Source organism: Pezoporus flaviventris, unplaced genomic scaffold (genome assembly GCF_033815535.1).
Source record: "Pezoporus flaviventris isolate CSIRO_AGI_PZ_B2104156 unplaced genomic scaffold, CSIRO_AGI_Pfla_v1 ptg000002l, whole genome shotgun sequence".
Taxonomy (NCBI): Eukaryota; Metazoa; Chordata; class Aves; order Psittaciformes; family Psittacidae; genus Pezoporus; species Pezoporus flaviventris.
The window spans coordinates 9727450-9754244 of NW_026892550.1; the positions used below are offsets into that span (position 1 = coordinate 9727450).

Genomic DNA, 26795 nt, shown 5'->3' on the forward strand with positions numbered 1-26795 from the left:
TTTTTAATGTATTTCTTATCTTTTTGATTCATATACTTTTCAAATTAGATATAATTAGTCTTTTACTTTTTCTGTTCCAGCGAATTCGAGAACTAGAAGATAAAATAGAACTTCAGAAAAGGCAACTCAAAGAAATTGAGGAAAAGGTAAATAAATGCCTGTGCAATGCCAATCATTTTTTTTTCCATGCTAATTTACTCTTTTCTGTTGCATTGGTGTTAATAGCACCTAATAACATGAAATCTGTTTTAAAGGAAGATAAATTTTGGCTTTAAGTCATTGCTGCATGAAATGAAGCTCTGTCCCTAATCTGCTCAAATTAGTTGTTACCTAGGTTTTCTACCAAGTGCAGAAAGGAATAAAAAAGTCTGAACTAGACTAGAAGGGGGAGGATTTGCTGTGTTTTAGATCAGACACAACATAAAGATTTGTCCCTATATGGCATAATCATAGAATGGTTAAGGTTGAAAAAGGACCTTAAGATCCCCCAGTTCCAACTCCCCTTCCATGGCCAGGGACACCATACACTAAACCAGTTTGCTCAAGGCCTGTCCAATCTGGCCTTGAACACTTGTCCTGTTCTTCTGATAACATTACTTTGCAAAACTTGCAAGTACTGAAAACTAAACCAAAGTTAATGAGGTGCATGGGACAAACACAACAAACAAAAAATATTTCTTTAGGATAGAAATGAATTAATTCCAAATTAATAACCTGGACCCAGGGTATATTATGATATTTCTCCTCTTTTGAAGAAGCTCTGATTGCGGCTTAAGACAGCAAATGTATTTGTGTCACTGTGGTCCCAAGCAAGAGATGGCACAAGGTTCCTGGACGGTGGGCTCAAGTGATTCCCAGGTCTATGGAGTTTAGGCTGTTCTGCAGGGCATGGGCTCACAATGGGGCTTTCTCTAAGCCCTTGCAAAGTGTTTTAGTTATGTTGATTTTTCTAAACCAGTGTATAGATTGCAAGATGAGTTACATAATCTCTGATTCATTTTCTCTGGTACAGAGGGATACTTAATCCTACATGAACCTGCTATTGGGCTAAATGCAGAAGTTAGTGGTTTCTTCCTCATCCTTCACTAATCTCACTGTCCCTTCATCTGCTCTCAGAATTGCTGCAGTCTTCCCTGTGTCACCCTCTGGGGATATAGCACTTCTAGTATCTACTCCAATTCCTTCAGCAGCTTCCTTGGCCCCTTCTGCTCCCATAGTAGCTGCCTCTCCTCTGCTGTACCTCATCCTGAACTTTTTGAGCTGTGGTATCCAAGCTGGGTTTGTGGAAGAGCCAGGAAAATAGCTATGAAAAGCTGGGCTCTCTGCTGCTCTTGCTAATTGACACTTTACACCACGCCACCTAGTCCCCGGCTGGGGCGCCTGCCTGCATCCATTGGGGAGGCAGTGATTCCTGTTTCCAGTAGCAGAGAAACACAGCCAATATCCAACTCTTAAAGGGTTCTTTTACTGCCTGTGCCATTTTCTGCCTCGATCCACTTCTGTGCCTGAAGCTGTTCGTGCCTAACAGCCAGTGATGTCTAAGATGATACAGTTAACTCCTCAAAGCAGAGAAACCTTGAGGGATAAGTGATAGCTTTACATGTTAGTTACTGCAAATATTAGTATTTATCCACCTATCCTAAAATATCAAAATATCTAGATGTTGCATTTGCCAGAATGTAAGCCCTTAATTCATTGCCATTACAGTTTACAAAGTGGTGGATTAGACAGACTGCTAATTTTGAAAATGGAAGTTAGCATTATCTGTGCTGGCTCATCAGTTGAATGGAGAGAGAAAAGAATTGGAAAAGAAACAGCTTAATCATAAGCTTAGCAGATAGCTAGTAATGAGTTAAAATGATTAACATTCTTTTTGCCTTAATGTTACACTGGCAGGAGACTTCCAGAAAGCTTCATCATTTTCTATTAACCTTCAGCTCCTGGATGGGTGGAGAGCTTCCTTCTATCTGTATTACATTTGATATTTTTTTTTCCTTGGGGTTAAATCCCATTCTGAATTTGATTGCCCAAAGGAAGATTGTGTTGCCAGAGAATTAATGAATGATATACTTCTTCATTAATCTTCTGAAGATTCAATATGTCAGTAGGTGCAGACTGACACCTACATGCTGCTGACTCTGAGCACAATAATTTCTTGTGGAGAGAAGTCTTATGCTTTTGAAGGAATGGCAGCATTTATAGCTCAGCCTCATTTCTAGCTATAGCTGAGGACAATGCACTACTCAGAGTTACTGTGTCATGATTATGTTTTTTTTATTTTCCTTTAGGAATGGGTTCTATTTTTAAGTTTTATATAAAATTCAGTGAAATAAGAACATAAGGGTGGCTATTTTTACCCTATAGATACTTCAGCAGCCAGCCCTCCTTCTAAAAGGCTTTACAGAAGAATGACGTAAAAATCTGTTTTATTCTACTATTTGATACATGAGGAACGAGTGCTGTTTAAACACATCATGCTTTTCTCATAACTGATTCTCTGCCTTACAAGTTGCATTTTGTTTGTGCTCTTAGCTTGGTAAGTCACGTTTCAGGAAAGTTTTCAGGTGTGTAATTACAAGTACTTCCTTAACTGAGTTACAAAGCCAAACCTACTAATTCTGAAGTTACATGATCAACAAATGTTACCTTTCATAAATCTGCCTTCAATTACTGAATTTTATACCCCTTTACCCATCTTTAGAGTAAAATCGGTATACCGTATCTTTTAGATCAACTCAATTCTGTAGATGTAGGACTAACTGCTGTAATGTCACTGGATTTCATATTACATATCTTACATCTTTCTTTCTTTTCTTTTTTTCCTCATTTTCTTTTGATCTTATGTTATAGTTTTTGTTCCTTTTTTTGTTTTTTTCACTAGCATTCATTCTGTGGCCTTGATGACACAACTGAGCCAAGACGTGTGGTTGGTATTCTATATATTTCTTTATATTCCGTGTTTAATTCTTAGATTTTACCATGTTTTCAGAATTATGTATATAAAACCCTGAAACTATGGGGGAGGGTGTATTGGTTGTGCTTGCTTGCACAGAGAAGAATAATCACCTATAAAATCCAACTTGGATGCCTTCAGTTACCTTTCTAGACTTCTGCAGAAAGTCATTGGGTTTTCAATAAGAAAGGATTTTGCATTCTAAGATACTGACTGCCCTAACTGCAGTGGGTACTTTTCAGTTCTCTAGGGCAGGTATATTTTTTCTAACAATTCAGGTATTGCTGTAGGACCCTACCTTCTGTCAGGCCAGATGGAGAGGTGGTGAACAGTCTTTGGTTTGTCAGTTTTGCTTTTTAGTAGCCCTGTAAGCATCGCCACACATGCAAAATAGGAGGGGTTCATTTCACTTCCTCAAGCTCCTTGAAGCCATGACGTAGCTTAGGAAATAATAACCTGATTCCCCTTTTATAAGGCATTGTGAAGGTTGCAATGTGATCGACTCTCCCTGTGCCCATGCAACATGGAGAAGTAAGGATAAGAAACCTCCATGTCTCTCCTTTCAGACACTACCCTCTTCCCTGGAGCAATGCCTTTCAGTAAGGATCATAACTCGGCAACCTAACTGTTAAAGGGTTAAAGTGTGGTTTAAAACTGTTGAATATTTACAGTCTTTCTGTTGTTGCTGCTGACGTTTTGGTTGGTTTGTTTAAAACTGAAAATACACGAGGTTTTTACCTTTTCAGTTTTTCAAAGTGTTTTTTTCCTTTGGAATCTGTTGTGAATTATGTTCATGGAATCTCTTTATAGAAGAAAATGTGGTTAATTGACTTGTTTGAAACTGCAGTCAAGTACTGTATGATAAGAAGCGTGATGACAATAGTTATCAAGAAAAGCTATTCTATTTACCTTACATTAAGCTTGAAACAGTATTTTCTTCTGCCCAGATCACAAGTACTTTTGAGAAATCAGACCTGTCTTATCATGGTCTCTTTTGGGGTTTTATTCAGATCCCAGTACATTCATTTATCATTTTTCTGTAGACGGTCTTGGGAACTAGCTCTGGTCGTTCAGTACTAGTGTTGCTGCATGCATTTTATGTTTTGCAATAAAATGATGGTAGATGCAGATGGGTGGGATGTAATCCAAGGGTATTAATGTTTTGTTACATGTGCAGAAGCTTTCTTTTGGTTGCTAGATGGGTGCTGAAAAATCCTTGAAATTGAGCAATATTTTTAACTGCATTTTGAGCATTCCTTTTTGAATTTTTCTTCATTTTTTCAAAAATTGAACACATGCTTGTAGAGATGCATTTGAAGAAAAGAGAAGCCTTGTGGTGCCCTGTTCACCTTAGCACAGTCTGAATTGAATTTTCTGTTCTGTGGAGACTGGAAAGGACAGATACAAGTTTGGAAGAGTAATGTTAAAAGGAGTCACATGTCTTGGGAGTTTCATCTAGTTTTTTTACTCCAATCCCAGTTAGAGGTGCTAACATCTGGATCAATACTTTTGATTTTAAATACTGTAAAAAGTGTATTGGCCAAGTTTAGAGACACCTTATAAACATTCTATAAACTTAGTGAGAACAGCAGCATTTATCAAATTCCATTTAAAATACTTTGAAATGAAAGAGTTGAAGGCTTAGGCCTGATCTATAGGCTTTTGTGCTGATATAGTATTATGGGTCCGCTTTAGTGAGGAAAATAAAAATTTTCAAGTATATCTAGTCTCCAGAAAATAAGTTGTGTTGATATAAGCTGCTGTTCTTCCTGTTAACAGCAGCCATTTAAGCAGTTAAATTCAAGGTTTGTGGCAAGAATTTTGAGGTGATAGCACAGCGGTAATGACTGTGTAGCCACATAGCTACTCAACTCTCACATTTCTAGGAGTGCACGTTGTATTGTGGTGCTAATGTAGAGGGTAATTTCCTATAATTCATTTTGCCACAGATGAATGTGTCTCTGATTAATGTGTCACAGCAAAGCCTATTTTAAGAGATTTAACTCTAGTTGAACTCTGGAACACTGTTCATTACTTCAAGGCAAACCAGGTGATTTACTGATAGCAATTTTGATTCTTATTACTTTGAAGCTAATAGAAAACTTTTAGAAAGAGATTGTGGTGTCTGTAAATTTAGGGCTGGATACCAACACTTATTTCTATGTTAATATTTTCTATCTAAAATTCATCAGACTTTTTATTTTCTTTGTTGTTTTAGTTTTCTGTTTTTTGTTTTGTATACAGGCTACTAAAAGAACCTATGGAGTGAACAGCTGAGTCCACTTGCAAAAATACAGAAAATACTTATTGAGCAGCTTTAAATTGATGCATTTTTTTCTTAAAACAGTTTGCATAATACTTGAAGCTGCAAAACATTTGAATTTAGAATTAGAGATTTTTTAAAGATATAGCTTCAAGCTGGAACGATTTGTGACTCAAATAAGGACCAGCACACCATAAACACTGAAAAAAAAATCTAAACAAAATTTACACTCTCACACCAATCAAACACTGGAAAAAATACAAGTGCAATTACTGGCTGCTGTGTGAACTGTTATCTGCCAAATGGTTTTCTTACAGTACTGAGATTTTTGTCTCCATACTGCATGCTTTCAACAAACGTGGTTTGCATTTCACCCAGGAAACACAGAATCTCATTTTTAAAATCTATATAAAAGAAGCTAAGTGTTTGACAATAAATTCTCTATAGTAAATAGCTGACAGGGGGAAAAACTGTTCAAAGATGGAAACAAATAGAAATTTACAACCCTGCAGTGGTAAAATTCATATTAAATTCATACACTGGAAATCAACAGATGGAGAAGAGATGGGTTTTGGAGAAAGTCAAGACGGACAATTGAAGTAAGGAAACTTTGCAGTGGGTAAGAACTGTGTGGGAGAAATGATTATTTTAATGTTTCTTGAAAATTAAGGCAATAACTTGTAAAGGTAGCACTGGGAGAATGGAAGATCCCGAGGTCACCTGAGAGATTAGTAAAAAGGAATGCATGACTCACTGTGCTCAGTTATCTCTTCAAGAAGAAAGAGCGGCTTGAAGGAATGGATGTGTAGACAAATGTGATAAGCAGAGAAATAGTTGCAAAGGAATATTTGGAAATCATGGCATTGTCCCAGGTGGAACAAAAGAATGTTGACATTAGCCACCAGGAAGCAAAAATGGCACAACCTCAACCAGCAAATGTTAAACATGATAAACAAAAAATGATAAACAAAGACCAGCTGAACTGCAAAAAAGATTTGGGGTGAAGCACAGACTGAAAAAAATGAAAGTTGAAAAGATTTGTTTAAGATGGAGAATGGTTGGAAGATTCAAAAGCTTGAAGCTTATCTTTCTAAGAGGGGTAAAGCAAATCGTTATTTCAGAGCTGGAAAGGCATTAGGAAGAAATAGATAATTTGAATTATTTCTGGAATGTTGAGGCAAGCTGAAAATATTAAGAGCACAACACAAAAAGATAACTTTCTCCTCCCTCATATTTTCTTGAAAATGATCTGTGTGTTTAAAGGGCTACACAGAAAGCTACAGAGAAACAATTCTGCTCCCATGGACACAGAACTCCAGCATGAACATGGAGTGGGATAAGATGGTTACAATAACATGTCACGTAAAGTAGAAATCATGATTGAAAAAAATAACAAGGCAAATAAAAAGGCAGCACAAAGAAAGCTGAGGAAAAGATTTGTCACAGCAACTGAATATCTCACTCTTGAAGCTGCAGGAATCAGCCTCAGAAGATCATTTTTAGATGTACTCTTCACAAAGAATTACCAGTCAAGACCGTTTACCTGCAGAAGTAGTTGAGGCACTCCACAAGATTAATTCAGTCAGATGCAGCAAACTGTGGCTTGTGTGAGGGTCTGAATAACCCTATTTCCTGGTACAAAGCGCAATTGAAGCTGGAAACAAGGATCATACAAGAGTTTGGATAGTCGATCCCTAAAGGAACGTGTTGCCCACAATGTATTGTTCAAAAGAACAAACATTTACAGAATGTGTTTTCAAACGGAGATTTTTCATGTTTTATTTAAAGCATTTAGCAGTGTGATGACAGAATGCAAAAAAAAAAAAATTGGGTCTTCACTTCAAAAGGAAGAGTTTGGGCATTAGTCTGAAGGACTATGATGGGAGATAAATGGAGCTTGAGATAACCAAATCGGGTACTGATGAAGGAACAGAAATTGGAAAGTGTGATTCACTTGGCAAAGAAATACTCTTTTCTTCTCATAGATATAAGTTTGCTCATCACTGCTTTGGAAATGAAACTATAAGCACAAACATGGGATGGACGGAGCATGTGGCTGCAATGGTAAGCGTACTGCAGAGCCAGGAGACGGTCTTGTTACAAAGCAGAAAAGGTATGTGCAGTTGAGTTTGCTTGTTTTTTTTTTATGATGTGTCACATTGTGGTTCACATGTGACAATTTTCTCAATGAAACTGGCTGATTAGAGTGCTGTTTTCCGTTACATTCATGATGCTTTTATTCCACACTGAGCTAGCAGGATTTCTAGTTTTGGAAAATTAGGAGTTTTACTAGTCCATTGCATATTGATATTTGTTATAGAGCTGGAAACAAGTACAGTGTGTTAACTGACTAGAATTGGTCCTTGCAAGACTCTGGGCCTGATTTTCACTTCCTGTGACACAGCTTTTAAATCATCTGTCACAGCTGTATGAGCAAAGAAGGAAACAGTAAGTTTCTCATTTCTGATGTCAGTCATAACAGCTTTCCCAGCTTTATGCTAAAGTACTCAGTAGTTTTCTGGATGGAGCATCAGAAGCCATAGAGTCTAATAGATCATGAGGTCTGAGATTAACTTCAGAAATTGTTGTATTAGCTTTCATTATATCAGAGAATAAAAGTGTACTTACAAGCAAGAACACATACTAGAAATGTGTGTTAAAATCAGTGCAATGGTTTTGTCACTTTATTTCCTGCCCCGTCCATCCTCACTGCTTTTATCTGTTGACTACTTTCTGCCAAATATACAGCCCTTTTTACTTCTTACAGCTTGACTTGGGTATTAGGCTGTGGCACAATAGAAAATGACATTAATTTAGCTTCCACTGTAAACTCTTAATGAGCAAAGTAACATTGTCCACTATTATTATATACTTCTTTTGCAGTGGTGTTCAGGGATGCTCATAGTCATGGAGTAGGATGTCTATTCACTTTACAAATAATAAATATATAAGTGTCTCAAGGAGCTTAAAATCAAAGATACTTTTTCATTTGAGAACTCATACAGGCCAGAGGATACCTGTGATTATTTTTACAGGTTTCAGAAGTGCATGGTCTCTGAGAATGGGCTGGGCTTGCTAAGCCTAGAGATCACAAAGTGGCATCTGGAGCTCTTCACTCTTGGTCCTTTGTGCAGAAAAAAAAAAAAAAGAAAAGAAATAAACCAAACCAAAACAGTAACTGCTTTATTCCCTGGAGAACAGGTCCAAACTCAGTGGTTGAATTACAATTATAGATAAAATTCCAAATCAATACAATTATAGCAAAAGCAAAAGCATTTTACAGATATCGATTATAGGACAATACTTGCTTAAGAGAGTTCCTGTAAATGAAGGTGAACTGCAGGCTGAAGAACTTGTAAAGCTATTGTTAAAAGAGGCAAAGGAGAAGAACCAAACTTGACTTGCTTCCTCAACACCAAGTTTAAAAATTCCTTTTAGGCATACTTTCATAACCTGTCAGAGTTGAAGGAGAAGTTTAAGCAAAATATTGAATTCAGAATTCCAAAATACCTGTTAAATACACTGAATGTTTCTCTGAAATAGCTGTAGATTGCCTTTTGTATGGGAAATATTATTTTTTAATCTTCTCTCTTGAAACAATAAAATATGAGGTATTTATCCAAAATAAGGGGGGGGGTGGGGGGGGGGGAGGGGGCGGAAGTTGTGTGGTCAACATTCTCAATTCTGTTAACTCCTCTACTTAGTAGAAAATTATCCTCTTTTCAAAACTTTTATGCCTAATTCGTTAATGAATTAGTCTAATTGAATTTTTCATGGAGATCTCATTTTGTGAACTGCAACACTTTCCACACGTGCTGCATTACTCTGGGGCTAATGAAATGAGACTCTTTCATAAATAATAAATGTATTCAGAATTGAGAAGGACTGTTCATTTGACCATCAGAGGCTTAGTCTCTTTTACTCCGTGCTTAGACTGCAGTATGTTGAGAACCTAATCATTTGGGTTTGTTTCATCATGGATCCTACATCAGGGAGAAAACAAGAATTTTCTTACTGTGTTAAAATGCCTAGCAATGAAGGATTCGATATCCTGAATTTCAATGTTAAAATTGATACTTCATGGATTTTCCAGGAATTAGAAGATGCAAGCATACCTGGTGAACAAGTGCACAGTGCTGGAGAAGAAAATTTGGACCTCAGAATAAAAGAGCTGGAAAAGTCAGAGCAAAAACTGAGAGATGTTTTAGAGGACTACGTGAAGTCAGATTCTGTCCTAAGAAATAGGTAAATAAAGGTTTTTTTTTCTGTATTCAAAATTAATGCAATGTACAAATGTACTCTTCCCTTTGCCCCAGGTACTGGCTGTCAAATGATACATGCAAAGCCAAAAAAAAAGACTTAATGGGGTTTTAGGGTGCTTGATAAGATGCATGTGTAAGTGTTTTGTGTAGCTGGTGGAATAGAAATGCAATATTTGAGTTTTTAATAATATCACTTAGATTTACAGCATGACCTAAAATCTTGCTGTAAATGACCAGACAGATTTCTCAGGATGTTTTATTCTTAAATATTCATAACATATAAATTCTGCTTAATATTGTATTCATTTCCTTTGAAGTTAAGAGTTAATTTGGGATTTTACATTGCAAAAAAAGTTTCTTGTTTTAGAAAACTTCACCTAGTTTAGTACGTTAATATTAACGCAGTAGCTAAAGCTGCTATTAAATATTAATTGTGTAGTTGACTAGAATAATAAGATCAAGGTTTAGCTGGTCAGCAACTGCACTGTTCTAAAGGAAACCTAGTTAAAAGTACAGAAAACATAAATGGCATTCCCAAAAATCATTTAATTTCTGAATTGCTTTGATTCATCAAGGGATTTGGCCAGAAATATTTTGATAATGGGCTTTTTATCAGAATAATAATGAATCTTTTTTGAAATGGAAGCTTTCATAGGAACAGGCCTATTTTAACAAAGATTTGGGAAAGGGAAGTTGGAAAGAAATTTATTTAAAACCAAAACAAAAAAAGCATAAGAGAACAATTCAAGGATCAGCTGAAACTTGTCCGGGATATATGAAGCCCATTTTCAGGGATCTTGGGTAGCCAGGAGAAGCAAAAGGAATCCTGTGCCTGAAGTTCCTGTGGCTGAAGCACAGACATTTGAGACAAGGAATTACATGGAAGGCAGAACTGTTAGAGAAAACAGAGAAACAGAGTCAGCAGTTGTAACTAGCCAGGGCAGAGTGTTGACCTGTTATGTGGCCCGGTTTTGTTTGACACCAGTGTTAGGTTATGCAGTGTCTGCAGTGGGGAGCATCAGCATCAGGTTTGCTTTGATACATCAACTCTATCAGGATGCATCAAAGCATCAGGTTTGCTTTGATACATCAACTGATACTTATTTTATGATGTGTTTTCTATCTTAATCCTGTTGCTTCAGAAATGTTATTATGTGTGATTTTTAAATGAAGGCAGCATTGTCGTGCTGGGATGGAGGTAGCAGGAAGTTTTGGCAGGTGAGGGCAGTAAGACAGAGCTAGAAGATAGAAATGAGCAGGCGAGCTGAGTGGAAAACTATTGAAGGTTGAACAAAGAAATTCAGGGAAAAAGATTGAGTACGGCACAGTCCTTAGGGGCACAGGAGATGATGTGAGCATCTCTGAGATAAGGCTCTGGTATCTGCCGCAGGGAAAAAAATGTGTAGGCTGAAAAGGGAAGGAAAACCTTAAGGAGAACATGAAGCTTGCTATTGTAAGATTATTTTAGCTATTCCTTATGTGTAGAGGTATCCCAAACATCGCACCATATTATCTTACACTACTATTTTAACAGCAACAGGTGAAATGAACCTTTATTTTGTCAAAATCCAGCTCTGTGGACAAAGTCATTGCAGTTATGCATTAGAGGTTTCAATACCCACTGTGAAGTATGTTTCAAGTAAGATATTTTCTCTTTGGTCACTAGAACAAATTTACCTTCATCATAAAATTTGAATATGCTAATTATGAACCTAGAAATATCCTATACATCAGTACAGGATTGTGCACATGTACAGACTGATGTGTTGCGGTTGTCCTTATGGTAAGTCGTTGCTTCATACAGCATGCCAAGCTTCAGTGAACATTAACCTTATGAATGTGTTTGCATATGGTTTTTGCATTAAGCAAGCAGAGAGAGAACTAACATAGGTATTGTCTTTATCAGTTTTGAAAGTCTCCAGCATAATGTGCAAACCCCAGGAGATTGGTTAAGAAAGAAGCTTTTGTTATTAGTGAACAAGATTTTATTATTTTATTCCTGGAAGAAAAATGGAAAAATAAAGATAAATCGATGTGCTACTGATGACTGCTTCCCCATCTGGAACTGTACTGTGTCGTATTTACCTAGCACAGATTTTCATTCTCGCTCACAGGATGAAAGAGCTGGAGCTATCACACAAAGCACTTCTTGCGATGATTGATCAACTAAATGTGAAGTTGCACCAGGTTGAATATGCAAATGTGCGCATTAAAGGGAAAATAAAACACATTCAGGAGGACCTGATCAACTTGGTGAGGAGGATATTGTTTCAAATAACCTAGTTTAGCTTCTCTTTGGGGGAATAATTTATAAGTCAATCTCATCTCCAGTTACTTCTCAGTGTTTAAGCAATAGATCATCTCAGCCTTTCTCTTCTTCTGACACCTCTGGTTGTAGAAAAACCTTTTGGTCTTTCTGGCCCCACTTACCATTTCTCTAATGCTTTTGACAGAGTGTTGTTATTCAGACCCTTGATCTTTGAGATATATGCTCCCACTTCCTTCTTTCTCCCCAGAACCTACCCAGTGTACTCCTCCTCTCTAGGACAGACTTTATCTTTCTAGCCCCATAATAAATCTTTTCTTTTTTTTTTTATTCCCTCCCATATGCAATACAACAGCACAACACAACTATCACAGCCTCTTTTCTGTATAAAATGCAGCTGCTCAGCCTGTCATCTGAGCCTTCAATTGCTCACACATTGTCAAGTTGGGCTCCACCTGCTTTGCATCCACTTTAAGCTTCCTGCTTAGCCTGTGTGCCCTTCCAGGTTTCTCAGATTGCTTTGGGTCTTCTTTCCTGTGATGCATTGTCATGTGGGCCCCCTCCCTACAGAGCCCTGCTGGTGCAAGCCCTCCTCTGCAGTGCCCCTCACTGGAGCAAACTGACCTGCTCTATCATTCATTGCCAAGAACATCCCACTGCTGATCGCATGCCCTCTGTTCTGAAATTGTCAGCTCTGCAACGGAAAGTCTTCAGTTCTCTCAAGGGCTAGTACTTCCTCACATAAGCTTCGTGTATCAGGAAGGTCAGCTGTTGGTTGATAACACATACAATGGTTATTTTCACCTAGTTTGCACAGCTCATTGGAAGGATCCCTGAAAGTGGAGAAGGAATCAAAGTTTTTCAGGAAGAATCTACAGTGAAACACAACGTCTTTGATTCTGTTTATGCACTTCTATTTTCTCAGGGTTTTAGGGCAAAGCTGAATACCCTGACAGGACTCTTGTACCATGTGGCAAGACTCTGAAGAATGAACAGTAGTCTGCTTTTTTAGTTAATAGTGAAACCTGCTTTTCAAGACACAGGAGGCTTAGACATGCATATATTCTCATCCACAGTTAACCAAACAAAGTAGTATCCCACACCTACCTGAATTTGCATAGCATTTCACCCTATTGTTCCTTCTATCCTGTCCTTGCCAGTGAACCTTTCAGACAGGGTAGTACTAAAGATCAAGACTGACCTAATGAAGTCTTTGAAGAAATACAGTAATGTCTTGGTGTCTTCAGTCTTGCTTCAAAGTTGTTGCTATGGCCCTATGATACTGGCGGCTCTTACTCTGCTCAGATCAAGGGCAGCATGGGAATCATGAAAGCCGCCCTTGTCTTTCACTGACACCTTTTACCTCTGTGTGTCAAAGTGTTCAAACACACTCTGCCACAATTTCAAACTGATTCAAAAGGCATCTTCATAAAAGGAGCTGACAGGTAACAGGTATGGTGAAGGGCAAAGGTCTCTGGAAAAGCATGTGTTCTCTTTTCTCTAATAGAACCACAGCTTCTCTAACTGTGACATCCTAGTGTTACATCACTGTCAGTGTTAAGGATCTGTTGCTGTATAGTTCACAGCTGGTCATATAAATTCCAGTTCAAAGGTTTCTTCTGATTTAATATGTACTGTAGAACATGCAAAAGAAAGTGTTTATAAACTTTCTGTATTTTACGTAGTGGTAGACATGGGTGAGTTTGTGTTTTGTTTCTTACTGAGATGTTGCAGTGATGGCTGAAATGACAAGACAGTAGGTAAATTTTGCTTTAAATAGAGGATTTTACTGGTTTTAAAAAAATCTACTTATGTCATTCCTGAGTTTTCAGAAAACAGGGCAGAATTGTTGCAAAATTAATACATAGAATAAGGGAATAAGAGATTTAGTATTAAGATGTTAACCATACAACTCACTGAAATTACAGGTTGAAACCCAAGAAAAGTCAGAGAAGAAGCAAAAGGAAAAATTACGTTGGCTTCAGGAGCAGCTGAAGGCAAAAGAAGATGAAATAAAAAGCCAGACAGAGTATTTTGAACACTACAAACAAAGGCAGAGACAACAAACAGCAGTGCTGAGAGAAAGGGAAAGATGCCTTAAGGATGAGGTATCTAGGCTGGAAAAGCAAGTCCTAGATCTTAGTGCCCATGTTGCTCTTCTGCTATCCGAGCTGGAAGAGGGAATGGTGCAGTATCTCCAGCAGAAGCTAGAATCAGCATTCAGTGGGACTCAGGGCTATAAACACTCTGATGTGGAAATAATGGAATTGAAAACTTGCATTGAAAATGTGGATCATGACTTGAAAAGCCACCTCGAAGCATTGCAGCAAAATCTGGATCTCTTAAGGGAAAAAGAAGGCAACAGAAGAGAACAGGCAGACCTGCTGAGGGAACTCCGGTGCTCTCAGGATACTGAAGACTTTCTCAGAAGAAAACTGGAAGAATCTTGCCATCACGTGTATAGTCTGAAATTATCAGAAATCAAACTGCAGGAAAAGGTGGAAGAACTTTTGGATGAAAATAGGACTTTAAAAGACCAAGGTATCATGAAGTTGAAAGAGAAAGAAAAGGACTTGCAACTTACAAGATTGGAGAATAGAGACAGCAGTGTTGACCTGGTAAGTAAAAATAAGGCAGAATATAATTAGCTTCCCTCTTTATTTAATCCAGAATTACAGTTGCCATTAGACATTTTTGAGATGCAAGTGTGAGGCTTTTTCCTTCCTGCATTTTTTTCCTTTACGTCTGTTTATGCATTAGTACTTCACAGTGTCTAAGTCATACCCACTGGAATCAGTAGCTGGAGCTTCATTGTGTCAATGCTTTTATTAGGTGCTCATTGAGGGAACTTCACAAGTCTTGTTTCTTACAGTGCTCAAGTGACATGGCCAAGATCTCAGTTGGCACTAGAAGTAGATCCCTGAAGAAATTCTGAGACCTTTGTCTTGTGGACACCATTCAGTGGAAGAATACACATATGGTTGGGCGAGTTTTCACATGCTATTCATTCCCAAATGCTGAAGAAGAATATCACAGCTGAAAATAAATCCTGTCTATGAGATTTTCTGTATAGTGGTAAACAAGGGAAGATGGACACAATATTCATTCCTGGGAATGAGTTGAGTTATTCAGTGGTTTGTAGTTCCATAGCTTGTGATATGCCCTGAATACACTGAATAGGACTTGTTTGCTTCAAGCACTTTGCTCCAGTATTGCATGGGAAAGCTCTGCATATGCTGTAATATGGCATTCAGCTTCTGCCAATTCATTTTGCTGACAAAGAACAATTCTTTTCACAGCGAGGACTCAAACAAAGTTTTGTTCTTTATGCACTGAGGTGGAGGGTGTTTTTATTCTGAGGATTTGTTAAATAAAGCGAAATCAGCTAAGCCTCACACTCAGCCACTCTGTTCAGATTGTGGTCTGATATCCCAAGAACTCTCTTGATTTTTACTGCAGCTAACTAAGAGGTAATGGGCATGAACAAAACTCCTTTAGTATATGAGGACAATCAGGCTGTGTGTCCTTCCTGAACTGGAAGAAAGTACAGAGAATCTTTTGTCTGTAAGAGCTAGAAGAAATAAACTTTTCAACCAGGAAGTTGAATGCACCTTTACAAACATGGTGATTTTTAGTGGCTCTACATTGGCTCGAGGAGGCTGGCTGTGTTTGACTGAGGAAGAGTGGTAATATCATCCTGCAATAACCAGCAGCACATGAGTGACCTTTGTGGAGGGCTCAGCAGCTGAGCCTCACCACGGCTCCATAACTGTCCCACAGTGGCAGAAGGACTGACTGTTGTTGCTTAATTTTATACTTTCCTGAACAACTGCTACTGTTATTTTAACTGGAGAGTTCAGTGTTGCTGGGGAATAAAGAATAAGGTTTGGCAATATTTTAAGATACTTCTAGAGGGACTTGCACTGAGTTGTAAACAGGTTCAACCACCGAGTGCACTCTGTGGGTGCTGCACAGCTAAAATCAGGAGGAGTAAGGGCTGCCAGAGCCAGGGAAGAAGTAGAGAAGAATCGCTGCTGGTTTGAGAAAATTGAAAAAATAAGAAAATATTGAGCTGTTTGAAGGTGTGAAAGTAAGATATCAACTGACTAATTGCCCGAGACTAATCAAGTCTTAAGAAACAGGACCAAATATCTTTCATTTTATGCAGCACCCTAATAAAAGGTTATCTTTTCCTCAACACAAAGGTTTCTGCTTCTTTTCTAAGTATTAATTTACAGCTTTGTTGTCATAGGAGGTCAAACTGAGTCTCAATTACCCAGTCTTTGGTATAAATGAACAAGCCATAATTTGCTTTAAGCCTGTTTACTTTGGTCTGCTGCATAGTAGGTTGCATTCCTTAGATGTTGTGTATATCAAATCTTGTGCCTTCTGCATTTCTGGTTGTCTGTTTTTCCTGTTTTGGTACTGCTACTGACTCACTTAGATTTTTCTAGTAGAAAATGGCTTGAGACAGCAGGGAAAAAGATTCATTATGATAAAAGGAGGAGGGAGACATCTGGTGTTGTACTGTAAAACTGAAGACTGCTTTTTCCCCTTATCTTGTTTTTTACTGCCATCTATTAAGACTTTCCTAATTGTATCACCTTGTAGTATGCTAGTCCAAATAGTTACAAGAAAAATCCTATTTGAGCTCATCATTCTCCAACAGCTATAAAAATGAGAAATTGTGTACAAAACAAGAAAGATTTTCATGCTGGTACTTTTCTGGAAAGCTGCTTGTATACAATTTTTCAGTGAAGATTGAATGGGATCATTTGCCTATTTCACAGGAAAAAAGTAATTCATGAAGATGGGCTTATCAGGCTCATGTGAAATACACATGGTATGAGATTCCTCAGTAAATACCATGTCATTCAAATGCCAGGAACATCAGTCATTCCTCAAAACTAGCCTTAGTTGTTAACTTCATCTTCTTACAATAACATCAGATCCAAGCAGGTGTTTTGTTCTGGTACTGTAGAAGTGAACTGCACCTCAGTTAGGAGTTTAGCCATTCAAATCTTGTTGTAAATCTGAATTTCCAAACTCGGTATCAGGATCCTGTCTGCAGTATTCCAATTGCAGCCTATGCCTGCATGAAAAATGCATGAAGAAGCACCTGGGTCCATGTGGCTGTGTCTTGACTTATCAGACAGTTTCTAGATGTGAACATTAGGGGTCTGCTGAAGGTGTTGGTGAAGAAAAAGTATGAACTACCTAGCCATGCACCTTTCTATAGTTTTCACATAACAGCTGAGGTCTTGATTTCACAGAATTATGTTCCTGGCATACAAGCATTGTATTCTTTATGTTATTTTCTGTAACTTTTTTTTTTGCAGAACCCACGTATCATTAAAGAGAAGATATCTGGGAAAAAAATAAAAGCAAATGAGCAGGAACAGAATGAGTGTGTCCCCCAAAGGGACCAAATTTGTTTTCCACTGGCATTTAGTGTGGAACAGTTCAGGAAGACAAAAGTGAATGTGTTGCCTTGTTTTCTGTGCCATAGCTGTTTTGGCTACCACCTTGATTATGTGTTTTGTTGAGAAATTCAAGTCTGAGTCTTTTGTTCATTAGAAATGAGCACAGTGCATCTGAAATGTGATCTGCTGTGTATCAAGCAATAAGGGTATCTGCTTTGGACCAGAACTTGTCACAGTTTCCAAATTCAATCAGGGAGACAAGATAAACATCAAGAACAGAATACAAAATATACAAGTAAATTATCAGGGAAAAGAAAATTCTATTTGGAACAATGATTCTCCTTTGAGTTCTTTCAGCCTAGGAACTGCTGTCCTTGTAGCTGGGCACTGAACTATTAGTCTCAACCCCAACTTGATTGGACTGTCTTTTTCTCTTTGTTTATGAGTTTGTAATTTAGTCTTTGTTCAGATGTTATTCCATTGTGATCTGACATATTACATGATTATCACTCAGGGTTTTTTTTACTTTTTGTAAAGTATGACAGAAACAGTGGGAAGTTTAAAACCATAACATTTACTAGATAATGTTGGGATGAGAAAATTGTATGAAATGATAACAACTCTAATGAAATAATGGATCTTTGAATGCAAAATAATGAAGGAAATTTAGGTTCCTGTTTTTCATATGACAAATAAGGGGATGACAGGTTAAAACTTAGACAGGGGAAGTTTAGATTGCATATAAGGAGGAAGTTCTTTACTGTCAGGGTGGTGAGGCACTGGAATGGGTTGCCCAGGGAAGTTTTGAATGCTCCATCCCTGGAGGTGTTCAAGGCCAGGTTGGACATAGCCTTGGGTGACATGGTTTAGTGTGAGGTGTCCCTGCCCATGGCAGGGGTGTTGAAACTAGATGATCTTAAGGTCCTTTCCAACCCTAGCTATTCTATGGTTCTATGAAACACTGTATATTTATAATCTGTTTTTTAATTTTCTCCTCCTTTTCCCATTAAGAATGGAGATCTAATCCAGGATGACATCCAAACTCTGAAATGGGAAGCAGGTTTGGATTCACTCAGCAGATCTACTCAAACTGCAGTTGTGCTGCTACATGCTGAAGAGTCTGGTATGAAAATAAACTGGAATTTTTGCTTTCACTTCTGTGCAATTATTATTTCATTTCAGCAAAGATTATTTCATTCACGTGTCATGCATGACTTAAAAGGTACAAGAGCTTCTAAAAACCTAATCTGGAAACTCTATCTTGGGAAGGTGGAGCAATAACCATTTGCCAGTATAATAGTAGCATTTAGATATGAGCTTTCTCAAGAAGGCTTAGGCCTTTCAAGAAGCTATGGAGATAAGGAAGTAGGGGATACTTCCCATATCATGGCTGAAGTGCAGTGTTTAGGAATGCTGTGCAGCAGTCAGATTTCAGACCAAACAACATGAAAGCTCTGGAATTGGCAAACACTATCAGTTTTTTTCTTGTTTAATGGTGTGCCTCTCTGCATCATTGGTGTTACATGCCTCTGGTATTTTTGAGCATACTGTCACTAAAATACTTTTCTGTTCAAAACATCTGGTCAGATGCTTTTGGGTTTGATTATGTAACTATCTGGGAACAGCATTACACTTGTCCAGTGTTTTACCATAACAGAAACACCAGGATGCAGATATGACAGGTTAAAACAGATGGAGAAGCTACCAGAAGAACTTCTACCAGTTTTAGAACACAATTCCAGTGCCTTTGCAAAAACTGCTGCTCTAGCTGTGGTTGAGCAGGTAAGGGAAAAAGTCACCTCTATGCTTGCTGCGTTTGTGCACAGTGAGTCTGTGAATTTTGAGAGAAAATGAAGAGTTGGTGTTTTTATATCAGTATAAAAGTAGCTTTAAATTATAGGTATTAAAGATGTCATTCAAGATGAATGTAGGTGTGTACCAAGAAAGTTATTGTTTTGTTTTTTTTGCACCTTATTTGTATCATTACTCTGATTGCATACCTTTAAATAATTTGAAAACTCTTTATATAGAAATTTTCTTACCTGTCTGTAATCAAGTACTTTATGGATGAAGTGAGAAATAAATTATGATTAGCAACATACAATGATATATCCTAGCTTATATTTTTTGAGTTTGAAACATTCCTCTTTTGCTGTTACCAGGTCACCCTTGGAACAAAGAGGGCACATACTCTAGAAAATAGTTTCACTTTGTACAGATGTATTCCAAGTGCAGCAAGACTGCTCCCCCCTCGCTCTGAGAAGTTGACTGATGATGAGACAAGTAAGGAAACAAAAGGTGAAGAAAATTTTTCTCTCTTTAAGGAACAAGCTACAATCCTATCAGCAGATACATTTCCTGTTTCTGTGGTTGAAGCTTTGATGAAGAATCTCCAGCTTACTTTGCTAGAACCTGAAAGCTACCACATATCGGCTGTCACCACTGTGAAGAAAGTGAGGAGTTTGGATTTCTGTGAGGCAAATACCAGTCTTTGCTCTGATGGCTTCTGCCTTGTTGCAGAAGGAAGATTTTCTGACAAAGTTTTTGCATTTGTTCATGGAAAGATGCCTTGCACTTTGAGTGAAATCTTCACATCATCTTTAGAAAAATACAATGTGGAAAAACAGTGGGAAAATAAGCAAATTCTGTCAAAAAACATAGGTGAAACTGAATGTCTGGATAAAGATGCTGATGATGAAAATCATCACCAAAAAATCTTCAGAGGGAGAGTTAAAGGAGAAGAAATAGAGAATGAGGAAGGCCAACCACAACAGGTGACCTGTGTTCCTGAGGAAAGTTCTAAAGTCTTACTTAAAACTGAATTGATCAGGTCTAGGAAGCAAGGAATAGAAACCAAAGACAGCCTAAGTGGCTCACAGGGTATACAAAATTTGTCTGTTGCTTTTAAAGACTTAAAGAAGCATTTTGAAGCAAGCCCTAAACTAATGGAGGAACAAGGAAATCTCTCAGAAATCTGTGTTTCTGATGTGAATAGGGTATATAATGGAGAAGACATAATCAAAATGGAGGAGAAAGCAGAGCAACCTCAGAAACCAACTCACCAAACAAACCCTTCCAGCAATATTGGCCTGAAAGAAAAAAAAGACCAGACCCTGAAACTATGTAAACCAAACAAGAAGAATTTCTCATGTCAAAAAATAGCGGCTGAAAACATGCAGTATGCACACTCTCAGAAATATTTTTGGTCAGAGGAAGAGAGGTACCTGCTAAACACGTTCTCGCCTCTGCAGGAGAGGGCTGTGTGCTTAAACAAGTTGTCCCTGACAGAGAGCAATTTTTATGAGTGTTTCTGTCACCTGTCACCGCTGGAGGCTGGTAATGAATGTAACATGAAAATACATGCACTGGAGAAGGTGGTGGCTGTGTGTTCTCAGAGGATATTTCTACTGATGCAAGAGAATGAAAATTACTCAAAAAAGGTCTGTGTATTACAAGAGGAGAATGAAAGATATGCTCAGATGATGCGTGCACTGGAGGAGGAGATGGATGCATATTTTCAGTGCATGTTAGCCATAGATGAAGCTAACATTGTTTCATTCCAAAATTTGCTTAATGAAAAAGAAGTTGCTGGTGGATGTTATAACTTATCAGAAGAAAACACTGTAAGCCCAGGAGCATTTTTTGTTGAAACTTTCTCTAAGAATCTCTCATGTGTTGAAAAGAAGAATAAGAATTCTGAAAAAGACTCAAATAAACTTCCCAGGAGTGTTTTATCCATGGATGGAAGGAAAATGAGATATTTCCAGATGCTCTCTGATCTGAAAGAAGAAAGAAGCAGATGCTTCAAAGAAATAGGTAAATTATTACAAGACAAGGAGAACTATATAGCAAAATATAATGAATTAATCCAAGAGGAAGAGGGTTATTTACAAAGAATATCTCTTTTAGAAAGTGAAAAAGAAACTTTACTGGGATGTTTGGCAGAGGTGAAGTGTGAACGAGACAAATACAGGACCCTGGTTTCAGAACTTCAAGAGTGCAAAAGCAGCTGCTATCAAACTATTTCTGATCTACGGGAGGACAACTGTGTACTGAAAAGAGAAATAGACAGAATCAGGAAAGAAACTTCAGAACAGCTTGATGAAATTCAGAAAGCAAATGCAAACTTTATTTTAGAAAATAAGAAATTGAAAGAATTAACGTCACATTTGGGTTTCACCTATGAAGAGCTGAGAAAAGATAAAAGTTTGGGAACAAATGAAAAGATAATAAGACTAGGAGAAAAAAGTCAACAATGTGATCTTAAGCCAAAGAAAGTTGAAACAGCATGCAGTGTAACTCAGACTGAAGAAGGAGGAGTTATGGTTGTAGACCCATCAATCTATTATCCCAGAAAAGAGGTAAGTAATAACAGTGAAGAATGTTATCAAGCAAGACCTGTGAAAGAAAGGGGGAAATATAAATGTCATTCAGAGGGCAAAACTAAATTAGCTTTATAATCTAGAAAATGTTTTAACCTCCATGTGCTGGAGATCTGAGGTACTAAAGTAGTTACCCTTGAAATCAAAAGGAAAATACTGGATTTTTTTTCTGCACCTTTTACTTGAGTTTTTTACAGTGATATTTATAAATACTGCAAGTTACAAAGTTAAGAATAGTTCTTTAAAGATTGCATTGTTCAGGCACTTAAAAAATTAATTACTTTACTGCCAAAGTAAAAGCCTCTGGTAGAGCAAAATAATCCACAAACTTCTGTTACAATGGTGAAATATTCAGGGTTGAAGAGCCAATCACATTAAAAAGCACGCACATGTTCACTTACTAGCTTTTATTTGATAGGGTCTATTTTTTTTTACTGTTTTGTTTTTTATGAAGCATATGCCTAAAGACAGGATCTCTACTTATAGTGAATTTCTTGTCTGTTTTTCCTTTAGAGGAATTTCTATGAAGATTACGGTGTTTTTGTTAAAACAGAATTATTACTTCAGCTGAGAACAATCAACAGGGAAATATTGATCTTTAATATCTTGATTTTATACAAATGTTTTTAGTAATTCAGGAAGAAATGATATGCTGCTCTTTAAAAACCTGTGTGCCATTCTGTATGGGCAAGAGGAGTCACGTCTTTCTGTTGTGTATCTAGGGCAGCATGTTTGAAAGCTACAATGTGATGAAAGAGCAAGTTGAAAAGGCAAAAGAGGATCTAAAAATACAGCGAAAGGAATTAGAAAAATCAAAAAAAGAGGTAATCTCCTGCTCTGGTGTAAATCTGTTTTCTTACATGCCTGTTATTTCAGCCAGGATTTAACAAGGATGTCTCTGAGTTGCAGAACCAAAAAGTACCACTTTGATTTTTCAGTTAAGTGATGAATTGCACAATCATTAGTGGTTGGCCAGAACTTCAATTGAAGCTGAATTCCTCCACCATTCTTTGACAGAAGCTGAGTGCTTAATAAAGCTTAATAAAGCACTCAGCTTAATAAAGACACACAGAACAAACCATCTGCTGTGGCCATCTCTGGGCAGGCTGCTTCCCTCCCCCTCACTAGGAATGAGGAGGAGTAGAAGCCAGTAGAAGCACTGAAGATTATGGGAAACCTGAATTCAAAGCAGTATTTGAATGAGAACCAAAATGATGTAAAATCTGACACTATAAAGGCATCTCACTATCCCCAGTGATGGTGCAAAGCACACACACTGCCCCTTCTCTCAACCTCTTTGTAGTAAACATGAAGTCCAACATCATCTATGTGGAGACTTGTTTGGATGGCTAGTTCTGTGCCTGTGTAAAGCAGCTCTGCAGTTTTGATACCATCTGAGGAAGCTTTCAGTGCTGTGCCTCTACAAATGCAGTAACTTTCACATTCCTGCGTTTCACTGAACCATCTCCACCCTGTGCTTGTCTAAGCAGAATGTATTGCTTTTGTGACAAGTGTATATTTATGGGGTTGTTTCATGCAATAGCAGGCATTGCTCAGATTCCCTATGGAAAAAACTGGCAGTAGCAAGTGTGTTCAATATGTAAAAGAGCAGTAGACTTCAACCCAGTGGGTGTACAAAATGGCTGTTCTTTGACAGATGCTTTATAAGGCTTTCCCAGGTGAGGCAATTAGAATGAAGGGGTGGATTTGGATAACTGATGGATGTTTAGGTAAGGCCGTCTGGCCTTGTAATTTGAACATGAAGAGGTCATTTGAAATTTTGCTTATTTTAAAAAATCTTTTTAACTTGGGTCCTTTCTAATCTTTTTGTGTGTTCCAAGGAAATTGTGTGTTACATCTTCCTCAGTTTACTTAAAAGAATGCAAAACCTTTGCTTTCAGAAGAGGGAAGAAATTATCTATCATATAAAGGAAAGACCTCAATGTCAGGCAACCAGGTGATCTATTGATATACAGATATACAGAAAATGTATAAAGTGGAGAAAATGCATTCTAGGAAAAATGTAGAGGTGAACATATGGAAGGTTGTGGGGTTTTTTATTTTCCTCCTTTGCATTTTTCTTTTTTGACATTTCTTAGGAAGATTCCCCCTCTCCCCCAGCTGATAAATCTTACTTTCCATTTGCTCTGAGTGCTTTCAAAGATGTAATCTCTGAGAGTGCGAGTGCATCACCCTTGCATTTAATTTTTTTTAACTTTATTCAGAATACTCAAGGTAACTTCAAATTTAGAAGTCAACTTAAAAATTAGTCTATTTTTCTGCATAGCTCTAGTTAGTTAGGTTTCTATAGCACTTAGAAGTATTACTCATTTCTTGTAATAAGATTGTAGTGAATTATGTAATCCCATTTATTTTAATCAATTTACAATAACTTAAATCTTGTGATGTGGAGATCAGACTTAAGCCCATGGTCATAAGCTATTATTGAAAAATGATAGCACTGTTAATTATACTCAGTAGTTTTGCTTTTTTATTCTTCCCATTAGGCTCAAAGGTGGTACAGAGAACTTGGCTTTGCTGAAACAAGATACGAAGAGGTCAGAACTCGTTTGACACGGACTCTCTCAGAATTAGACCATCTTAAACAAGAATCTGGGAACAAAATGCTTGGTAAACAGCACTGCAAGTTAATGGTATGTATGTAAACAAAATAGAGAAAAACATATTCCTTGGGGGGGAGTGTCTTGGATGCAGAGATACCCTTTGTTGCTATTGGCAATAGATTTGAAGCAAGTATAGAGCATCTAGAGCCACTGGAGCTATAAACTTGAAAGTGAACAGATACTATGCAAGGTAGGCCATCTGTCTACTGGATAGTCCAAAGTCTGAGCTGTGCTTGAGCATTATAGACACCTTCATTTATTTGTAAGAGGATTCTTGTCCTGCTTTCTTTAGCCAGAGTAATTTTCTGAGGCTTGGATTTTCAGGTGGGCTTAATGAAAGGTGTTGAAGGTCTGTCCTCTGTAGCAGGAAAACTGCAAGGAAGAAACATGCAGCTTTCATCAGCTGGAAAAGCAATTTTGTAGCAACCTATAATATTTTCAAGTTCAGTTTGAACAGATTAGATAGATATGGCTTTGGAAGAAAATAAAAGCAAAATCTGGAAAATTTAAAGATTCTGGGCTCAGTTCACTCTTTCTCCCATTTAAATGCCTTAGGGCATCCCTAGTGAGGGTGTAGTTGGCCACCTGCAAATCCTATGCAGTTATATCATATAACTTTGTACACCCTAAGTGGCACTATGTGCTGACATGACAACTGAATTCTGAATGTTAATTGAAAATGAAGCACAGATTTTTCACATCATTATGATGTGCCGGCATGTAACATCTTAGAACAATGCATTGAACTATTTCACATAAGATGAAGAAACTCCCGGACAGATTGTTTGAAAATGAATGGAAGTGTATCGTAGGGTTTTGCTTAAGCTAACACTTAAGCTTTAGGGGGACAGTTTTGAGCAATGGAACTTTAACCCTTTTGTGTGGAGACAGGCTGTGGCAATTATTGCTTATTTTGATGATCTACATTGGCATAAAATTCATCCTCCTTGACAATGTTTTTATACTGGAAAAAACATAGGTCAGCCTTTCTCCTGAAACAAACAAAAAACACCCACCCCCATCCCCCCCCCCCCCAAAGAAAAACAAAACCACAAAAAAAAAACAGGCAAACAAAAAAACCTCACACACAAACCCACTTTTAAATCCCTCCAATAACTGAACTTCTCGTGTTGGTGCTTATTGATCAGTAGTATATATTTATGCCGTATTCTGATGTGGTTTGATTTAGATCTGACTTCTCAATATGATTTCATTACTTGCTTTAGTGTTAATGCCAAATAGTTGAATACACGTGTCTCATTCCAGGGTCAAAATCACAGTGTATGTACGCCACAGAACTGGGTGCATCCTTCGGTTACACTATTTGATGGCACAACTAATTATCTGCATGACTCAAGTCTGTTATGTCCTAATCAAATGATATTGATTTCATTGCCACAATTAAGCAAATAGCACAGATAGAAAACAGAGTAAATATATTTTAACAAAGGTCATGTATTTCAGGAATTCTCTTTTAAAATAAACTCTTTAATATGCACCAAATTATCAATAGTGGGTTTGTGTGAAATTATTGAGACATGACAGAAGTTTTTCTAGATTTTTTTTTTTAAAAAAAGGACTTTTTGGCACAATGATTATCATAATCTACTTTTCTAGCATCATTTTCCTTCCTGAGGGCAATTTTAGACTGGTGATACTGCTATTTTAGTTATTTGCCACATTGTCCAGTAGTGCTTTTCATCCCAAGAGGCTATTAAACTCTGATACAGTAAATCACAATAATTTATGCTTTTTCCTATTCTAAGCTCTATTATTTGGAAGATTGCTGTCTGCGATGCTTGACTGATATGAATAATTGAAGATGCAAACACTCTAGACCTAGTGCCCAAGGTCTTTTAGAACTGATGTGTTTTAAGTTTGTCTTTAAGCAATTTTTTAATCTTTCCACTACTTTTTCCATGAAGATCTTCAGTTAAGGAATGTTTCCTTTTTTTATTTTACATACTTTTTGTGTAGAAAGAAGATGAGGAAAAATACCATGTCTTGGACTCGTCCTCAGGTTTTTGCAACCCTTGTCTAATCAATGTGTCCAACAGTCGCTATTGTTCTTTTAACACAAGAGGGAGCCAAAAAGTTTGGTACAAAGACTTTCTGGAATGCTGTGCATAGAGGGCTTTCTTCATTAGGAAGAACAGTAGGAAAATGTCATATTTCTGTTTTTAGCTGTTCTGTAACAATGTGTTGTAACGTGGTCTATCACTTCAGTTGGTGTTTTTCCATGAAATGGTGCCTTCAGTATTTTGTAATCACCACAAGTGTCAAAGTCAGAAAGGCTGTCAGAAAGCAAAGGAAAATTTAACTGCGGTGTTGTGCATCACAGCAGACTATTAGTTGTATCAGAGTTAGTGGCACAGTTTAAGCCCAGGCAGCAGTTAAGTATTGCGCAGCCACTCAGTCACTCACCTCACTCCCAGTGGGATGGGAAGGAAAAAGGTAAAAAAGGGGAAAAAGGTAAAAAAGGGGAAAAAGGTAAAAAAAGAGAAGGGTTGAGATAAGAACAGATAAATAATTAAAATGAAGTATAATAATAATAGGAAATAGAGAGAAAGGAGTAACACCCTCCCCCCCAAAAAAAAAACAAAACAAAACAAAAAACAACCC

The 26795-nt window shown here is 37.5% G+C and overlaps 2 protein-coding genes across 15 annotated transcripts in view; both read left to right on the top strand.

Annotated features, from left to right (window-relative positions):
• Nucleotides 1-6090, top strand: part of JAKMIP1 (janus kinase and microtubule interacting protein 1) — a 139965-nt gene extending 133875 nt beyond the window's left edge. For 8 of the 10 annotated variants that reach the window (XM_061468850.1, XM_061468843.1, XM_061468853.1 and 5 more), the window contains 3 exons: nucleotides 81-146; nucleotides 2882-2926; nucleotides 5198-6090. In XM_061468850.1, the coding sequence (XP_061324834.1) occupies nucleotides 81-146; nucleotides 2882-2926; nucleotides 5198-5230 (144 nt within the window). In that variant the 3' untranslated portion in view covers nucleotides 5231-6090. Of the gene's footprint in view, nucleotides 1-80; nucleotides 147-2850; nucleotides 2927-5197 lie in introns of all 10 variants that reach the window. The other 2 variants (XM_061468851.1, XM_061468869.1) reach the window with 1 other exon arrangement.
• Nucleotides 5784-26795, top strand: part of CUNH4orf50 (chromosome unknown C4orf50 homolog) — a 35338-nt gene continuing 14326 nt past the window's right edge. The window contains exons 1-9 of one of the 5 annotated variants that reach the window (XM_061468803.1): nucleotides 5784-5835; nucleotides 9310-9461; nucleotides 11593-11731; nucleotides 13673-14362; nucleotides 18179-18290; nucleotides 18825-18949; nucleotides 19330-21528; nucleotides 22272-22373; nucleotides 24057-24203. In XM_061468803.1, the coding sequence (XP_061324787.1) occupies nucleotides 11594-11731; nucleotides 13673-14362; nucleotides 18179-18290; nucleotides 18825-18949; nucleotides 19330-21528; nucleotides 22272-22373; nucleotides 24057-24203 (3513 nt within the window). In that variant the 5' untranslated portion in view covers nucleotides 5784-5835; nucleotides 9310-9461; nucleotide 11593. Of the gene's footprint in view, nucleotides 5836-6712; nucleotides 7330-9309; nucleotides 9462-11572; nucleotides 11732-13672; nucleotides 14363-18178; nucleotides 18291-18824; nucleotides 18950-19329; nucleotides 21529-22271; nucleotides 22374-24056; nucleotides 24204-26795 lie in introns of those variants that run through there. The other 4 variants (XM_061468814.1, XM_061468835.1, XM_061468830.1 and 1 more) reach the window with 4 other exon arrangements.